General features: G+C 50.8%; 1 protein-coding gene across 1 annotated transcript in view; it reads right to left on the reverse strand.

Annotated features, from left to right (window-relative positions):
- LOC119103491 (acetylcholine receptor subunit alpha-L1-like) overlaps positions 1 to 17638 on the reverse strand; it is a 96384-nt gene that overhangs the window by 47689 nt on the left and 31057 nt on the right. Inside the window, 1 exon segment of the mRNA XM_037227051.1 lies at positions 4402 to 4446. Within this exon segment, the coding sequence (XP_037082946.1) occupies positions 4402 to 4446 (45 nt within the window).

The raw sequence follows: 17638 nt of genomic DNA on the forward strand, positions 1-17638 counted from the left end.
ACGGCGCCGGTGTACAGCCATGGAGGAAAGACGGCTAAGTATACTTATTCTGCTAGTCACACACCTCAGCTTTTATGCAAGTCATCAGGCTGATAAAATAAGTTGTGTGGTACAAATCATAGAGTGGAGGTTCCAAACGTTGCATCGTTCGCAATATATATATATATATATATATATATATATATATATATATGCATATATGTCATGTTTACGAGCGGCGCCACATTATATTATCATGTTCAGTAGCGGCACCACGGACTTTGGGTCGGGGAGTTTTTTCCAATGGGCTTGCTGGACGGAGTGGGTCCGCGTCACATGGGGCCTCCTGGGTGGTGTCATATTCAAGGGGCGGGGATGGAGGACATGGATCACGTGGTCCTTTACCAAATTATCACAGTGACAATATTCATGTAGGCCATTAAAAATCCAGCATTGGGTTCTTTTGACTAACATGGGTTTCCGATCCTGCAAAGGGCCTCCCAATTCCAAAACGGGGTCTGCTGTTCCCGAAAAAGTCACGTGAAGCGCCCGATAATTGTGTCTCCTAATCTAGAACAGGATCCTGACAATTCACGAATGTGCATTTAAATCCATCTGAGGCATGACAGGGGTCTCCCTTTCCAGAAACGGAGATCCCTTCTTCTTGTTCATGCTTCATGTTCCAGAAAAGGTGTCTTCTAGCTCATAACGGGGCTGACATGACTGGTGTGAAATAACATGGACATAACGTATGAGCTATTCCGAACCGGCAAAAAAACTTTAGCGCCCTCTGGCTCAGTTATTGGGGTCTCCTTGACCTCAATTTTTGTAACTGTATTTGGCGTTACGGAGCTTTTACTTTGGATAAACGGGGCCTCCCAAAATTTTCAGGAAGCGAAAACATACTTTGTCCCTCACCCCTGCCTGGTGGCAGGGAATTTGCCCCTCTGCCCCCCCCCCCCCTCCCGCCCCCCTCTCCCCACTACAGCCCCTGGTCTCACACCCGTCTGAGTGCCGTCTGAGATCAGCCCCTGATCTCACAAGGGCACAAGGCCACAACCACATATCACAATTTATTCAAAACGTTCCTTCACAGCGTTTCTCAACGCGATGCTGCCGCTATATCGCGCTAATTAATCATGAATGTCGGAGCTGTGCAGAGAATGTGCGAAGTTCTAGCCACTGAATTTGGAATGATGGTGGTAATGGCAGTGGTATCCTAAATGACTGATGAGAGTTTCGGGCTTTGCGACCTGGTAATGTGAAAGCCTAAGTTGGAACAGGCATCTGATGAAAACGGGAGGTCAGCGCCGTAATAGACAGTCATGTTCAGGATTGCACTAAAGTTGCAACGATAAAGGCCTATTTTTCCTGTTCGCGCTAAGAAGGCTTTGATGACATTGCGCTGGCCGAAACTGCATCGTGGGATACTGGGGCAGGTGTGACTATGTGACAGGTGATGATGAGAGAGAGAGAGAGAGAGAGAGAGAGAGAGAGAGAGAGAGAGAGAGAGAGAGAGAGAGAGAGAGAGAGAGGAAAGAGAGGAGAGAGAGAGGAGAGAGAGAGAGAGAGAAGAGAGAGAGAGAGAGAAAGAGAGAGAGAGGAGAGAGAGAGAGAGAGAGAGAGAGAGAGAGAGAGAGAGAGAGAGAGAGAGAAGAGAGAGAGAGAGAGAGAGAGAGAGAGAGAGAGAGAGAGAGAGAGAGAGAGAGAGAGAGAGAGAGAGAGAGAGAGAGAGAGAGAGAGAGATAGAGAGAGAGAGAGAGAGAGAGAGAGAGAGAGAGAGAGAGAGAGTAAGAGGGAGGAAGGGAAGGAGGGAGGGGCGGTTTGTCATGGGGACTTAACTTGAATTATTATTTTGCGTGGGCCCCTCACATTCGAATCACTTCGTCTTTGACATGAATTTACCCCATTCAGTGCCTCATATGAATTCACTATGTTAACCGTATAAACAAATAATCAGAGGCTCAGGGTTTTACAGAAAGTGACGAAGGACACCGCACTTGTACCTATAGAACCCAACAGTAAAAATCCATTTTGTTTACGGTGATATTGTGGTTAAGCTGCGTGGCTGGGAAACCAAAGTCGCGGGGGTCGATTTTCCACGGCGCTCGCCCGTCCTGCGCAGGGCGAAAGACAGGCGACACAATCAAGTCCTAGGAACAAAGTGCGTCGTTAAATCCCATTGCCAGCATGCAAAAATATAACGTTAGTTTGTTTTTGTCCACCCATATTTCCTGGGCATTTTTTTTACGTTCTGTGAACTCAGAGTACGCCTGCCTGTTTGTCTGAGTAAGGTCTGAGTCTAAGTAGGATTATTTCTTTCAACATAGCACACCATGCTGCTCATATCTGTGCTGCGGCTTATCCTTGCGTGCTAAACGCCTTTCGACCATCTGATGTTGAATATTCTGCTAGCAGCTTAAGCGAGCTTGCATAGATATCAGATTCATTGGTCGGTCGTTGTCACAGGGACCTTGTGTAACACTCGAGTGGTGAGTCCATATGGCTTAGCCTGCATCTCACTCAGGCAGCTGACGCTTGCAAAGCGGTAAACTGAACCTCGTGTCTCTGTTTTCCCAGTCACGCAGCATAGCCACTTTACTAACGGTGCCACAATCCTTTGGTCGGCTCAGGTTGGATGCGTTGTTTCGAAGCCATTTCAGTGCGAGTAACGCTTACACTGGTCAGCCCCGCTGGCTGTGCCGTCAGTCCCGCTGGCCTGATCAGCCCCACTGGCCTGGTCCGCCACGCTGGCTTTGCCGCCAGTCCCGCTGGCCCGGTCAGCCCCGCTGGCCTGGCAGAGGTGTGAGGCCGTGACCGCTGGTCTGGCAGAGGTGTGAGGCCGTGACCGCTGGCCTGGCAGAGGTGATAGACTGTGACCGCTGGCCTGGCAGAAGTGTGAGGCCGTGACCGCCAGCCTGGCAGAGGTGTGAGGCTGTGACCGCTGGCCTGGCAGAGGTGTGAGGCCGTGACCGCTGGCCTGGCAGAGGTGTGAGGCCGTGACCGCTGGCCTGGCAGAGGTGTGAGGCTGTGACCGCTGGCCTGGCAGAGGTGTGAGGCCGTGACCGCTGGGCCTGGCAGAGGTGTGAGGCTGTGACCGCTGGTCTGGCAGAGGTGTGAGGCCCGTGACCGCTGGTCTGGCAGAGGTGTGAGGCCGTGACCGCTGGTCTGGCAGAGGTGTGAGGCCGTGACCGCTGGTCTGGCAGAGGTGTGAGGCCGTGACCGCTGGTCTGGCAGAGGTGTGAGGGCCGTGACCGCTTGCCTGGCAGAGGTGTGAGGCCGTGACCGCTGGTCTGGCAGAGGTGTGAGGCCGTGACCGCTTGCCCTGGCAGAGGTGTGAGGCTGTGACCGCTGGCCTGGCAGAGGTGTGAGGCCGTGACCGCTGGTCTGGCAGAGGTGTGAGGCCGTGACCGCTTGCCTGGCAGAGGTGTGAGGCCGTGACCGCTGGGCCTGGCAGAGGTGTGAGGCCGTGACCGCTGGCCTGGCAGAGGTGTGAGGCTGTGACCGCTGGTCTGGCAGAGGTGTGAGGCTGTGACCGCTGGTCTGGCAGAGGTGTGAGGCCGTGACCGCTGGCCTGGCAGAGGTGTGAGGCCGTGACCGCTGGCCTGGCAGAGATGTGAGGCCGTGACCGCTGGTCTGGCAGAGGTGTGAGGCCGTGACCGCTGGTCTGGCAGAGGTGTGAGGCTGTGACCGCTGGTCTGGCAGAGGTGTGAGGCCGTGACCGCTGGCCTGGCAGAGGTGTGAGGCCGTGACCGCTGGCCTGGCAGAGATGTGAGGCCGTGACCGCTGGCCTGGCAGAGGTGTGAGGCCGTGACCGCTGGCCTGGCAGAGGTGTGAGGCTGTGTGACCGCTGGCCTGGCAGAGGTGTGAGGCTGTGACCGCTGGTCTGGCAGAGGTGTGAGGCCGTGACCGCTGGTCTGGCAGAGGTGTGAGGCTGTGACCGCTGGCCTGGCAGAGATGTGAGGCCGTGACCGCTGGTCTGGCAGACATGTGGGGCTGTGACTCAGAGCCCGTCGTCTGTCAGTCGTCTGCTGCAGTGCCGCCGTGTGAGGACGGTGCGGCAGTCCGCAGATCAATGCTGCTCTCTGCCGCCGGCCCGCGGAGCGCCGTGCCGGCGCCCGCGTGCCACTCCCATGGGTCACTCTTATGGGCTCAACGGTTGGTGGTGACGTCACATGAGCCGCGCGGCAGGCGTCAGGCTGACGTCACAGCCAGTGACCAAATTGACGTCACTGGCACGCAGCCAGAACAAGTCAAGCACGCGGTAGATCTAAGCACTAATCCAAGTATGAGGCGCTTTGATTGGTCGATTTTAATTTGCAATATGAAATCTAAAATCGGCTGTCGGCAAGTGTTATTCCGTCCGTGATTCGTCTTCAGGTCACGTCGTGCCCCTTGCACTGATTTCGCTCCCGTACTTACATGCTCCACCCACACGTTTGTCGTCAGAATCTGGTCCTTCAGATTCTGAAACAAAAGACACATTTTAGTACATCAGTCTGATCGAAATGCGCATTGAACACATGCATGTCCTAAATGACGCGAACGCTGTTCTAGGTAGTCCCAAATTATGGTTTGAATTGCAGTGATTTCTTGAGCAACTGAGAACTTGAAACCTGTTCGCATCTGGCCTGTAAGATTTGAATTATTACCAGGGCAATTTATTATGCAATAATTTTGTTATCATGCATCTATATGCCACGGGAAAAAATCAGAAAAGCTTTCGTCTGCTGACCCTTATGACATATTATCGGACTGTGTGTGCAGCAGATGCCGTCGTGAATTGTACTAGAAGTGGCAAAGGGTCTTGGCACGATCGTACCGTCATTCATTCGACGCCTGCAAAAACATGTGAAGTTCACTGCAATACCAGGTCAAATCTGAAAACTAGTGTCGTATTTTACCGGATAATCCTGTAGTTTTGGCTTAAAATGGCTGACATGCCAGTCCGGCTTAAGGATTCTTAACGGTTAAAAGAGCATGATGGTCCAGGCCATGCTAGGCTAAGCCTTGCTAATAGGTCCCGACGCTGGCAAAGGTGCCGAAGCTGCGCTGTAGCTGCTTTGAGCTAATTCCGCTGTGCCAAGCAAATGAAACATGCTGTTAGTCATTTCGTAAGCTTTAACAAAGGCATGAATGAACAGATTTTAAAACATTGCTATTACCCAAAGGAAGTGTTATTTCTGTTTAGTTTTTTATGCGCGGCTATCACAGCACTCGCCCTGCGTAGCAGGTGCTGTAATCTATACCATTATTCATTCACTGGAGGTGTTAAACGATTTTTACGTGGCGAATTTTTTACGCATCCCCTCCCCCTCCCCCCACGCGCGGGCCGAATGCCCACCTCTTAGCATCTAGGGAGCTTTAAAACCTGTGCTTGGACGCGATGACGAACGAAAACTTGCAGTCTTACCTTACCTATTTATTTGGACAAAAAGAACACAATAGCACGTTGGTTGCGCGCACAGGAAGTGAGGTAAATATAAATCAATTGTTACAGACCAGTAAATCCTCAAGATATCCTGCAATGTGTTATATGACGGTACCACACCTGTGATGAACCGAAAAACACAAATGTAAACGGTTTCTGTTAAATCAGCAGTGTTAGATGCGGAATCTTGAAAATCAGCGCAAATAAAACATTAGCTGCTTCACAGCGTACAAGTGCGAGCACTACTGGCTGCTGCCTCAACCCATTGTGATGTTTTTATCCTATAAATCCGTCCCTGTCAGTACCCCAAATCAGTGCCGACACAGGACATACAAAGCTGGCAGGGTAAATGTGTGAGATGTACAGTGCTGGCGCTCATTCAAAAGGCGACTGTTATTCTTTCTCACATGTCCGTTCTTGGCACCGCCCTTAGCCCTGAAACTTGGCGCAGCTGCCCCTAAGACATTGGAACACACCTGGAGAGGGGTGACAAACCGCTATGATGCCAGTGTGCAGCCTGCTCCACTTTTTTTGCAGCCCAGGTGGATCTTGGAGACGTGGGCCTTCCACATCTTTTCCTGGAACCTTTCCTGTCGCCTACTATATCCACTTCCGCATTGCATGTGCCTTTGGGATCGGACGCATGGCCGGAAAGTGTTGAACAGCTAGTGTACGGTTCAAGACGTCTTGAATCCGAAGCTGAAACCAACGTCGATTCCCTCACGTTATCACGTCCTTTACTTTTCGTGAAAATACGTATATATTTAATCGCTCGAACAAAAATATCGAGCAATCCCTTGTTAACTCGAACAAATTGATAGATTAGGAGGTATCTGACGGAAAAAAATTGATTTGGGCTATACATCAAGCTATTTTCTGTTGTATGATCTTCTCCCTAAATGCATGCACTTGAAAGACCGTGCTTTGTCCGGATGCTCCTCCCACAAAGTGCACCTGGAGCCTTCCTTGGCCAATGAAAGACGCTGCTGTGTTGGAATGTGACAAATGGATAGTCGCGCGGTCACACAATTTTAGCGCCTTGTTAATACGCTTTGGTGATGAAATAAGAAAGTTGCAGGGGCCGGATTGGTTCCCCACGCACGGCAGGGCTAGCGGGTTTTCCGTAATCAACGCACCAATTTTTTTCGTAATTTTTATTTCCGTTGATTTCCGTAATCAACGTGATATTTCGCTCACATAAAAAGTGATGGTCACCTTTCCATTATGCACCTCCACTTAATCTCAGGCTGTTGACTCTGCTGTTCACTGCAAGGTCGTTGACCTCGCTGCCCACTGCTGATGTCACAACTGGCCAGATAAAATAAGGATGAGATGTGCTATAGCCCTCTCGAGAGGCATCCTATTACTGCGTTTATTGTAGAAAGCCTTCCGCGATACACGACCACTTGGACTGTCACTACTTCTTACGTCATGAATGGGAGAGCCATTATCACTTGGCACGCCTCTAGGACCATGTGACAGTTATCGCAGTGTTAGAGAAAGATCTTCCTTGCAAGTTGTTATGAACTGTATCCTTAACATGGACCTCAGTGATGTAATAGAGTACACCGACGGGGAATTTAGGAAGTATGATTTATTTTGCAAGTAAGCAGTTGGTCTTGCAACCTTTATTTCTTTGGCGACTGTTAATTAACTGGAAGATGCAGAAATATGCGTCGGCTCTCATTGAAGTGAAACCTATCCAAGCTATCATGTGAGTCTGCTTTGAGTACACTGCGCGGTGCCGACCTGCCTGCACACGCAGCTGCTTTGAGTCTACTGTGCGGTGCCGACCTGCCTGCACACACAGCTGCTTTGAGTCTCCTGCGCGGTGCCGACCTGCCTGCACACGCAGTTGTTTTCCTACATCTCTTCCCGCACTGTCTGCGTGTTTGTGCGCCCGACATATTCCCTGGACGGATGGGCCAAAGAATGAATGAACAGGACGAGTGAGCGAAAGCATGAATAAACAGCCGAGCGATCAAAGAGTGAATGAACAGTGCGAGGATTGCTCTCCGTTCTGGTCTCGCGTTTGGAGCTCGCCGACTTCCAATAAGCACTGCCTGGCTGCCAAACCGTCATCTGTTGTCAAGCGGTAATATCTGATTGACGTCATCGACAGCTCAGGCGCATAGTGGGACAGGTGGAGACGCGGCGAGCCACCCGCCTCATTGGTCAGGAAGACCACGGGTCCTACTTGCATTGCCTGCACGCAGTGCAACAACATGGCACAATCTGCATGAGGCCGAGTGGTCCGATATATTAGTTTTCGATGCGCATTCCCGCAGTGCTAATGTTCCTGACATTTTCATAGCCTTCGACGGCTATGTGTACACTTTTTTTTAGCCGATTGTCGCACGAACGCCTTCATTTGTGTTTGTACCTTTTGGATCCCTTTGGATCCTCGGGGCCGCCGACAGGGACCCCAATTGTAGGGTCCGCTGGAGGTTGTATCAACGGACTCTCGCCTGCAGAACAAGGCCCTCAAATATCAGTCGGAGGGCCTCTTGCGTCGATGGAACCCTTCTGAGCGATAAGGGCCTCTATGTTGATCACGGAGATCACTAATGCCGAACAGCCAGCTCCGCGTCGGTCTGGGCCTTGGGGGACCCATTTCCCAAGCAGGGACAAGGCCAGAGATTGTCATTGCAGACCTGCATTTATCGGGTCCCCTGCAACAAGAACGGGCTTATGCATTGGTCAGGAGCCCACAGTGCCCACATAACATTATGTGCCGGCAAGTAGCCCTGAATCAGCCCGCATCAGTCAAGGAGTCCACATTTGCTGAGCCAGCGCAGTGACGGGACCCCTAGTGGCAGCCTTCTGCTTTGGTCAGGTTCCTCTGACGATGAAATGAGATGCGAGAGATAACAATACGAGGGGTTGCAATAAGACAGTGGAGGAGCCCTGTGTCAGTCAGCGGCACTGATGCCCAGCAGGGCCCTCCGTCTCGTTTCAGCCAGGGGTCCGATACATCGGGCTGGGATTCTTTGCAAATTAACTGGACTTTCTACGCCGGTAAAGGATCCCTTTGCGTCAGTGAGAGCCCCTTCGATTTGGGGCTAACTGCCCCAATCACAGCGCCTCCCCTTTCAGGGAGCAGTCTGATGTGTCCCTGGCGGCCCCCGGGTCGACCAGACGGGATTAGTTGAAGGGATGAGTTAACAAACATGAGTGGACCATATCAATAGAAATGTGTGACCTCGTTTGGTCTAAGCTGTTGCTCAATCCACGGGTTCCTTATCCTCGAAGAGCCCAAATAATTCTGGTAACGACTCTGAGGCTCATCGGTTTATAAAGGAGCGAATGAACCATTGCGAAATGAAAAGCAACAACAGCGTATTCGACACAGATATTTAAAGTATGTCCTCTTCACTTCGTTTGGCTTCCAAGGTGAAGAATAATTTCATAGTTTGACAGTTTCTGGCTTCTATTGCAGCTACACAACAGGACTCGAATTGGTCCTTTAAGGTAGTAAGGTGGGCGAAATCTAGTGAGTTATAGTGAGAAGGTTTCCACCAGAAGGAGGCCCTTCGTCAATCGATGCCGCTCCTTTCCAGAATGCTTGCTGTGTCCCAGAAAGGGGCTAAATTCTGATATGTCATGCGAAACTGCTCTGGCGGTGGTGCCTGAGGACTTACACTGGACGTCGGATTACGTAGGAATTGCCATAATTGTGATATTGGATTTGTGTCGGGTGTTCGGATGCGATCTTTCACACACGTATTTTAGAGAAACGTCTCTACTACATCAGTTTGCTTTGGTTCAAAAAGTTATTTTTACTCAACTTACTTATCTATGCGTACCAAAGAAGTTTGGGTAAAGCACTCGAAAGACTAACATCTCTCGTTCGGAATCTCTCACGGTCATTGACGGGATTTCGCTCAGGGCTGACCGTGAGCTGCCTCCTTTACACAATCTTCGCAAACGAGATTAACCGTTATTCACTGCATGGTACTGTACTTTCTTATACTGATGATAGGCACTAAGCTTTTGGTCCCTTGGCGAAAGCACGACAGGGACTGCTGAGTTGCTGCGTTGGAGAGTTCTCGCACTGTACTGTATATCGGGCTGTACGCCAGCGCTTTGAAGTTAAACACCTCGGAAGAGCAATTCGTATTTTCGGAACGTGTATCGCCTTGCACGACGCGCCACCAATTGCTTTGAGATTCGGCACAGATATTGTACGCGAGTTCTAGTTGAAAACCTTGGTTTGATCATGGAAATAAATATAGATTTCAGATACCTTGTAGACTATATCGCAGGCTATTGCGCCGACATTTTACTTGTGTTGGCTCATGTTCGCCGCGGAATTACCCGGTACATTATTAAGCTCATGGTGACGCCACTGACTGTGCCTGTGCTTCGCCGCTGTCTATACATTTACGGAGCCGAGTCGAGCACAAAACTGCATTCACCTTAGAAAAATCGTGCAATTTCTGTGCGAGACTGATCAGCGTTGGACGAAAACATGACAGCACTTATGATACACTAGGACAACTTCGCACGTTTACTGCGGCAACCAGCTTGACACGTTACCTTTGCCTGTGTACTCTCCATTGAGTAGTTAGAACCAAGGCCCCATACACCAACCGACCATCCAGGTCATCCACTCAGGCTAAACCAGGCCGAGCTGAGCGCAACAGCCCATCTCGTAGCACTGCCAAAGAAACGTCAGCAAAAGCGAAGGTGATCACGTGACTCACACTGCACAGGTGCTTTGTCTTCCATGGATACGAGCCGATATCGGTAAAAGGCAGTTTTCCTGTTGTGGGGTGTGCAAATACATACAGCTTGCTCTGAAGCGAAACTGCGTTACCAAAAAAGTCATTACGCATTTCGCAGGGGCGTGTTACGTTTTTATAAGCCGAACGGCGTAAACGGGATATAGGTAAGACTGTACGTCGAGTGTCATCTGTGATGAAGACGCCTGCCTGGGTGAGAGTGAGCTTATGGGATATCAGCATGATGAAATTACTTCATTTCACAGTTGAACTGTTGACTCACGGACGTCATAAGCCACCTTTGTGGACTGCAACAATGGAGAAAGACAAATGAATGGGTTGACTGGAATCATGCTCTGACATCATAGAACTAAGCGTCTTGCCTTAACGGCAGGCAGTTGCTAGAAAGACTCTAAGTATGATATATCTGCAGTAAGTTTTTATCAAGTACTGCATAAAATCCAACACTCTTACCCAAGGCGACCTAAAGCCACTTCAATGCACATGTGAAAACTAATCAGAAGCACATGTGAAACGAAAATGGACATAATGGCAACAGCATCAGCGAGTTGGAGCATCGAAGCAGAAACAATTAACGTCAAACATGCTCTAAGCCTTTAGGAAAGTCTCCCGGTGGTTGCTGGGCGGCGTCATTTTCACATGACCCAGGACCCACACCGTAAGAATGGGCTGCCGTGAGCACACAACACACTGACCAGGTGGCTGAAGCTGCGATAGGAAAATTGGTGTTCGAAAATTTAAAACAGGCTTGAAACGTGTAGCTGGCTACCAGCAGTGGATTCATGACGCCCTTTCTAGTTGACCTAGGACAACCTAAAACTTCATTGTCATGAGTTCATGGCATTCGCAGTTAGCCAATAGTATAAAAAATCATAAACATCAAGGCACATGACGCATGCCAGGAATCAAAGTGTTGATCGGTGGTGGGCATTATGACAACGATTTGTCATGGGCTTGTGTGGCCCATAGTTGTGTTTCGACTGAAGTATTTCAGACACCTGTTCCGGCTTACTGGAAATTGGACATTGCTGGCCACATTCTTTTCTGAGCTAAAACGAGAATCGAAGCGTGAGTGTCCTGCCCCTCGCAGAGCATTGAAGGCGAGAATCGAAGCGTGAGTGTCGTGCCCTGCACACAGCGTGGACGACGAGAATCGAGGCGTGAGTGTCTTGCCCTGCACACAGCGTGGACGACGAGAATCGAAGCGTGAGTGTCCTGCCCCACGCAGAGCATTGCAGGCGAGAATCGAAGCGTGGGTGTCTTGCCCTGCACACAGCGTGGACGACGAGAATCGAAGCGTGAGTGTCCTGCCCCTCGCAGAGCATTGAAGGCGAGAATCGAAGCGTGAGTGTCTTGCCCTGCACACAGCGTGGACGGCGAGAATCGAAGCGTGGGTGTCCTGCCCTGCACACAGCATGGACGATGAGAATCGAAGCGTAAGTGTCTTGCCCCGCGCACAGAGCGAGGGCGGCGCGAGTGGGAGACTGCCCCAGTGGGGCCGGAACGTCCAATATGCGGCGCCTTCCGTCTGCCAGCGACAGTGCGGCGTGCCCTCCCCGTCGGCCGGCCTAATTTCTCTGGGGATCCTGCAGTGCATTTTGTGCGCCGCCGCTCGGAGCCCAGATGACAGCGCTGGGAATACATTCCAGTCATCTTCCCCAGGTCCCTGGTGCTGGCCAGGACTGCCGACAAGCGCAAACCGATGACACGGCGGCCAGGGGCGCTCGGAGCGCGACCAGAGACGCTCGGAGCGCGGCCAGGGACACTCGGAGCGCGGCCGGGGACGCTCGGAGCGCGGCCAGGGACACTCGGAGCGTGGCCACGGCCGCTCGGAGCGCGGCTAGGGACGCTCGGAGCGCGACGAAGGACGCTCTCTTATGGATCCCAAAGCCGTCATGTTAGCGAACGACTCACTGACGTGTTTCACAAGAGCACTTTATCGTGACCAGCTCAGATTGATAAAGGGCACTACAAGCAAACTGCAGCCGACAGATCAATAGGCGTAAGCCACTGCCCGCGCACGAAAACAAGCCAGATGTATGTTGGCCCGAGGAGGCCAGCAAGCATTCAATGTGGCACAACCACACGTGCTCTGGTGAAGAGGGCGCGCGTAGCGCATTAGAGTACAGAGCAGTGTTAGGATGCTGGACGCTCACTGACGGGACACATAAACCCTGGATATACAACAATCAGTTCAGCAATTCCGCTACTGTAGTGGTGACCAGTTTGCACTCGCACTCAGGCAGTGGAGATGAACGCTGACGGTTGGCTTGGCAGCGCAGCCCAGTTCGTCGCTGATGGAAAGCACGGATAACAATCCCGCTCAAGGATCGCATTAGATTTTGAGCATAACGCTTTGATGCAATGTTGCAGCTTTACACACAACACCGCTTTTAGGTTATCTGTCTGATGTCTCATTATCAAACTCAGTTCTTAACTTGTGAAACCCGACTTTGTATTTTTCATTGGTGGATATTCCAGGTATTAAATCAAGCAAACTGGAAGAAATACCCACAAACTTAAAATAACGTGGTGCTAGATCGTCCGCACGTCCAGTTTGTAACAGTGTACATTCCACAGTATCCCAAAGGCTTTAAACCCGTATACCCGATGGTGTTGGCTTTTGTCGATGCTTTTCTTTTTTGGCTTCCTGCTCATTTCTGCCGGCATCCTAAAAAATCAGACCAAGGTTGTTATGGGGGGCGGGGAGGGGGCGGATCGACCAATGTCATGTCGAGTGCATCCTGGTGGTGCAATCCAACACGCATATCAGCGAACATTTATTACAATGTGTAGTGTTGCATAAAGCTACACGATCTAAGCAACGTCTGTCTGACGTTGAATGTTCACTTTGCTAATGGCAACAATGTTTGCTAGCCTGAGTCATTTCCGGTAAAGAGGGCATGTTATGTATATAACTGAGGACAGTTTAGTTCACATTTTGCTTCGATCAATCTCCTGGCCCGGGTTTTCCCACAGCAAAACCAGAAGTTTTCCACAAGACTGATTCAGTCCCTGAAAGTCACATGTAACCAGAAATGTGCGCCTCATGGGACAGGACTGGAACCAGTTTGTTGCCGCACCGGAAGACTTGGCAGGCGCGTCAGACCTGGATGCTCTGGCAGTGTGGCTCCGCTGCAGCCGCAAAGTCAGTCTGGCCGAGCTCCCGATTTGACTGCAGCTGCACCAGATGGTGAGGCAGTCGCGAGTGGCTTGACTGCAGCTGCACCAGACGGTGAGGCAGTCGCGAGTGGCTTGACTGCAGTTGCACCAGACGGTGAGGCAGTCGCGAGTGGCTTGACTGCAGCTGCACCAGACGGTGAGGCAGTCGCAAGTGGCCTGACTGCAGCTGCACCAGACGGTGAGGCAGTCGCGAGTGACTTGACTGCAGCTGCACCAGACGGTGAGGCAGTCGCGAGTGGCCTGACTTCAGCTGCACCAGACGGCGAGGCAGTCGCGAGTGGCCTGACTGCAGCTGCACCAGACGGCGAGGCAGTCGCGAGTGGCCTGACTGCAGTTGCACCAGACGGTGAGGCATCCGCGAGTGGCCTGATTGCACCTGCACCAGAAGGTGATGCAGTCGCGAGCGGCCTAACTGCAATTGCACCAGACGGCGAGGCAGTCGCGAGTGGCCTGACTGCAGCTGTACCAGACGATGAGGCAGTCGCGAGCGGCCTGACTGCAGCTGCACCAGACGGTGAGGCAGTCGCGAGTGGCCAGGCGCCGGCACCATCGGCAGCGGCCCTCGCGTCAACACCGCCGGCCGCCGCCTCTCACTCCGGCCCGCTCCGCGCCGCCGCTCTGTTTGATCTGGCTGTTTGGCTCGTACCGGATGCCCTACCGCGAATATTTGCCGGCGCTAGGAACACTCGGGCCGACACAGTCGGCTGACAGGCCGCTCCATCGTGGGCCCAACGGAGTCGTCACAGCTGACGACCCGTCAACCATGACGGCCCTGAACGAGGCAAGGCGGTGTCGGTCGAGCGCAGCCGAGTAAAAAAATACGGCCTCATTCAAGCACCCGCAGATGAGGCAAGACGGTGTCGGTCGAGCGCAGCCGAGTCAGACGTGACGGCCTCATTCAAGCACCCCCAGACGAGGCAAGACGGTGTCGGTCGAGCGCAGCCGAGTCAGACGTGACGGCCTCAGTCAAGCACCCGCAGACGAGGCAAGAGGGTGTCGGTCGAGCGCAGCCGAGTCAGACGTGACGGCCTCATTCAAGCACCCGCAGTCGAGGCAAGAGGGTGTCGGTCGAGCGCAGCCGAGTCGGACGTGACGGCCTCAGTGAAGTACCCCCAGACGAGGCAAGACGGTGTCGGTCCAGCGCAGCCGAGTCGGACGTGACGGCCTCAGTGAAGTACCCCCAGACGAGGCAAGACGGTGCTAGCACAAACTTGAACACCGGTCAACGTCAGGGACCGCTGTCTTTGGAGTATAGAAGGCTATCGTGTGATGCTTCGCCCACAGAGAATTTTGTTGGTCGGGGGAGACATTGCCCGGTAAGGGTAATTCCGTGCACTTTTGTGCTGTCAAAGCTAGGTGAGACCGAATCTGGGCTGAATGTGTGCTAACTTCCGCTGCATCAGGTACGTTCGCAGGTCCATGCTAACAGACGTGAAACCTCAAGATCTTTGAGAAAAAATGCCGTCTGTGGCATATACCTGAGTTTTCAGCATCTCGATGACCAGCCGAGCGTATTGACCACTGGCACGCCAGGCCATTGTCTCGTGTAGCGTGCGGACATACGCTCAGCGTTTCGTACAGCGTGTAGATACGGGACTCAGATGCAAGATGCATACGTCCGTAACGATGGGCACGAGCGTTGCACTGTATTTAGACGGATCAAAAGCACTTAAAGTCATTAGCTTGGGAGCATAAGGTGGCACATTTTGCTTTGTTTAGTTACGACGAATACACATATTTACGATGCATTCATACCTCGTAGGCAAGATATGCTTGAAGCACTATTCTTGAATTTAAATCTGTGACAAAGAGGCTTAAAAAGCGCATCAATTTACGACATCGTCTTCTGGGTAAATGCATGATACGGGATGAGTCATTCTACATCAGCGTAATGTGGGTTTTATATGAAATGAGTGGGTCAAACCCATGCGTTCTCGGTAACTATCAGCTGATATCGCTCGCTGCTGTCATCTCCAAACAAATCGGTGGAGATGCTGCTTCCCAGCGATCTCAAGACGTCTGCTTATGCCAGAGCTGCGTTAGTTGCCTTAATATAGGGATGGGCCACACCCGCGACTAATGCTGCGCGAGAACTGTTCGGCGATATCTCCGACGGGTTCGTCCGCTTATAAATTCCATTCCAAAAGACATGAAACAAATCGACATTACCCATTGCAACAAATGTGTAAAAGAAAAGGAGGTCGAATCCTACAAAGACGCCACTTTTTATCATAGGCATTGAAGAAGTTTCCTAGATTATTGGGGTGTGCATGTCTTTAAATGAGTTGTTCCACAAAAAGTGCCTTCTAAAAATGTAAGCAGTCTGAGAAGTGGATGCCAAGTCATAACCCACCGCTCGAACAGACGGCATGGCAAACCAAGCCTGATTGCTAGCAAAGTACCAAAAACACGTACTGATAACACCTTGTATGGTAAAACCAAAACTAATATGCATAATCTACAGAAGGTGGTATAACTCTTTCTACGTTCTTAAGGAACATTTACCGTGTGTTGCAAAAGAAGAGAAGGCATCAGAGGCCTGCATCCATTTTAGCATTTTGTTTTAAATTGGTCTTGTTCATGCCGGTGAATCATGCAAGCAGTTTCGGGGTCAAAACGTAAATTAATGACATCTTCCATGATGCTGGCTAGTTTGTATTGGGTACAAACTTCCAAATACACCAATAAATCGTAAAATAAAATGGGTTTTTCCCACCTCAGAACTGCATATCCAAATCTTACGATTGTCGAAGTCCTTGACGAACAATTGCACCAAATCACAAAGGCGTTAGCAGGTAAAAGGTTGTTACTTTTCCGAGTGCACGTCCAATCCATAGAGTAATGATTTGCTCCGGTACTATGCCAGGCACTACGCTTTACGAAGACATCTGACAGATTGTCACTGTGGTGCTAAATATGTGAAGTGCATACCTGGCGCGCGCCTGACCAGGCAGGTTGCCCTAAAACACAGCAATCTTGAGAACGCGATCCGTCTCTCACCACGTGATTTTCTACGGTCAGCCAAGTATCGCTGAATGGTGTGATTAACTATATCTAGATGATTATGGATTACCCATTTTGATAGCACCGTCAGTGAGTCTAACAAAGGAGATCACAAAACTTTGACCTGGTTGTAGTCAGCCATACTTCATCGGTCAGTGCAGCGGGCTAAGTATGAGTGTGACGGTCGTGCAGCACCAAGTCGCTGGTGCAGCGGGTTAAGTATGAGTGTGACGGTCGTGCAGTATCACGTCGCTGGAGCAATATGAATAAGACACGTAGAAAATATGCAACTTCTTACTTATTAAGGTCTCCATTAACTCGAACTCTTCGTTTCAAAAGCTGATGTCAATGCAATTGCCTTGCTTGCTCCATGCCATTTTCCAAATTACAAGCTCATCGAGGATGGAATGCAGCGCATACAGCGCGGAGGCAAGCTTTTCTTGGTGACCAGAAAAGAGCAAATGTTGCAGTAACTTGTAATATTAATGTAACAATACCGCAAAATCCATTGTGTCATACAAAGGTATAAGATGTGTCAAAAATTCATAAATAAACGCGCGTATATTGCAATTTGCATGCTGACAGACAGCAAGCCGAAATGACTTTAGCATTATTTCAGGGTTTGAAAGCGGCGCAGCTGCTTCAGCAACCAATGCGCTGAAGTGGTACGTTTCTTGCCTTGTGCTTGCCTATTGAACCAAAAAGGCTTCTTGTTATGCGAGCGCTACGATTTGGAATTCAGGCATTTGGTTAACAGGGCAGGGGGTTCATTCTCGACCATTTGTTCTGCTGAGGTTATCCAAGCAAAAAACGCATTGGGATCATACCTCAGCTAAAATACGCGTTTTCTTTGAAAGGGTGCTGTTGCTGACCCGACTGTTTCCAGATATACATGCTAATTTTCAGGGGCAGTAGAAGGAGATGGGGGAAGGGATGGAGGTAGATGTTTCCAGTTCTCTGTTTTGCAAAAGATACAGTGCCCTATGACATAGCATGGGCAGGACGAAAGACATTATTTAAATTGTGTCTGGACCGACACCGTTAGGATCTGTCAGCTCTGTCCATTTGTGCTATATTCAAAGGACAATCTAAGAGCATGAACGAGCATTTTCACCAAATCTCTTAAGTATATCACAATGCATTGAAACGTATCTGACGTTTAAAACACGTGAGCCTGAAGAAAAGCAAGTGGAGCTCGTTCACTGTGATTTGGTCAAAACGAAGAGTTACGTCTTTCTTTTCGTGGGGAGGAATGCTGGAGTGGTACTTTTGTAGTCAGCGCCTGTTGTTGCGCGCT

Source organism: Pollicipes pollicipes, unplaced genomic scaffold, assembly GCF_011947565.3.
Source record: "Pollicipes pollicipes isolate AB1234 unplaced genomic scaffold, Ppol_2.1 Scaffold_5724;HRSCAF=6776_pilon_pilon_pilon, whole genome shotgun sequence".
Lineage (NCBI taxonomy): Eukaryota > Metazoa > Arthropoda > Thecostraca > Pollicipedomorpha > Pollicipedidae > Pollicipes > Pollicipes pollicipes.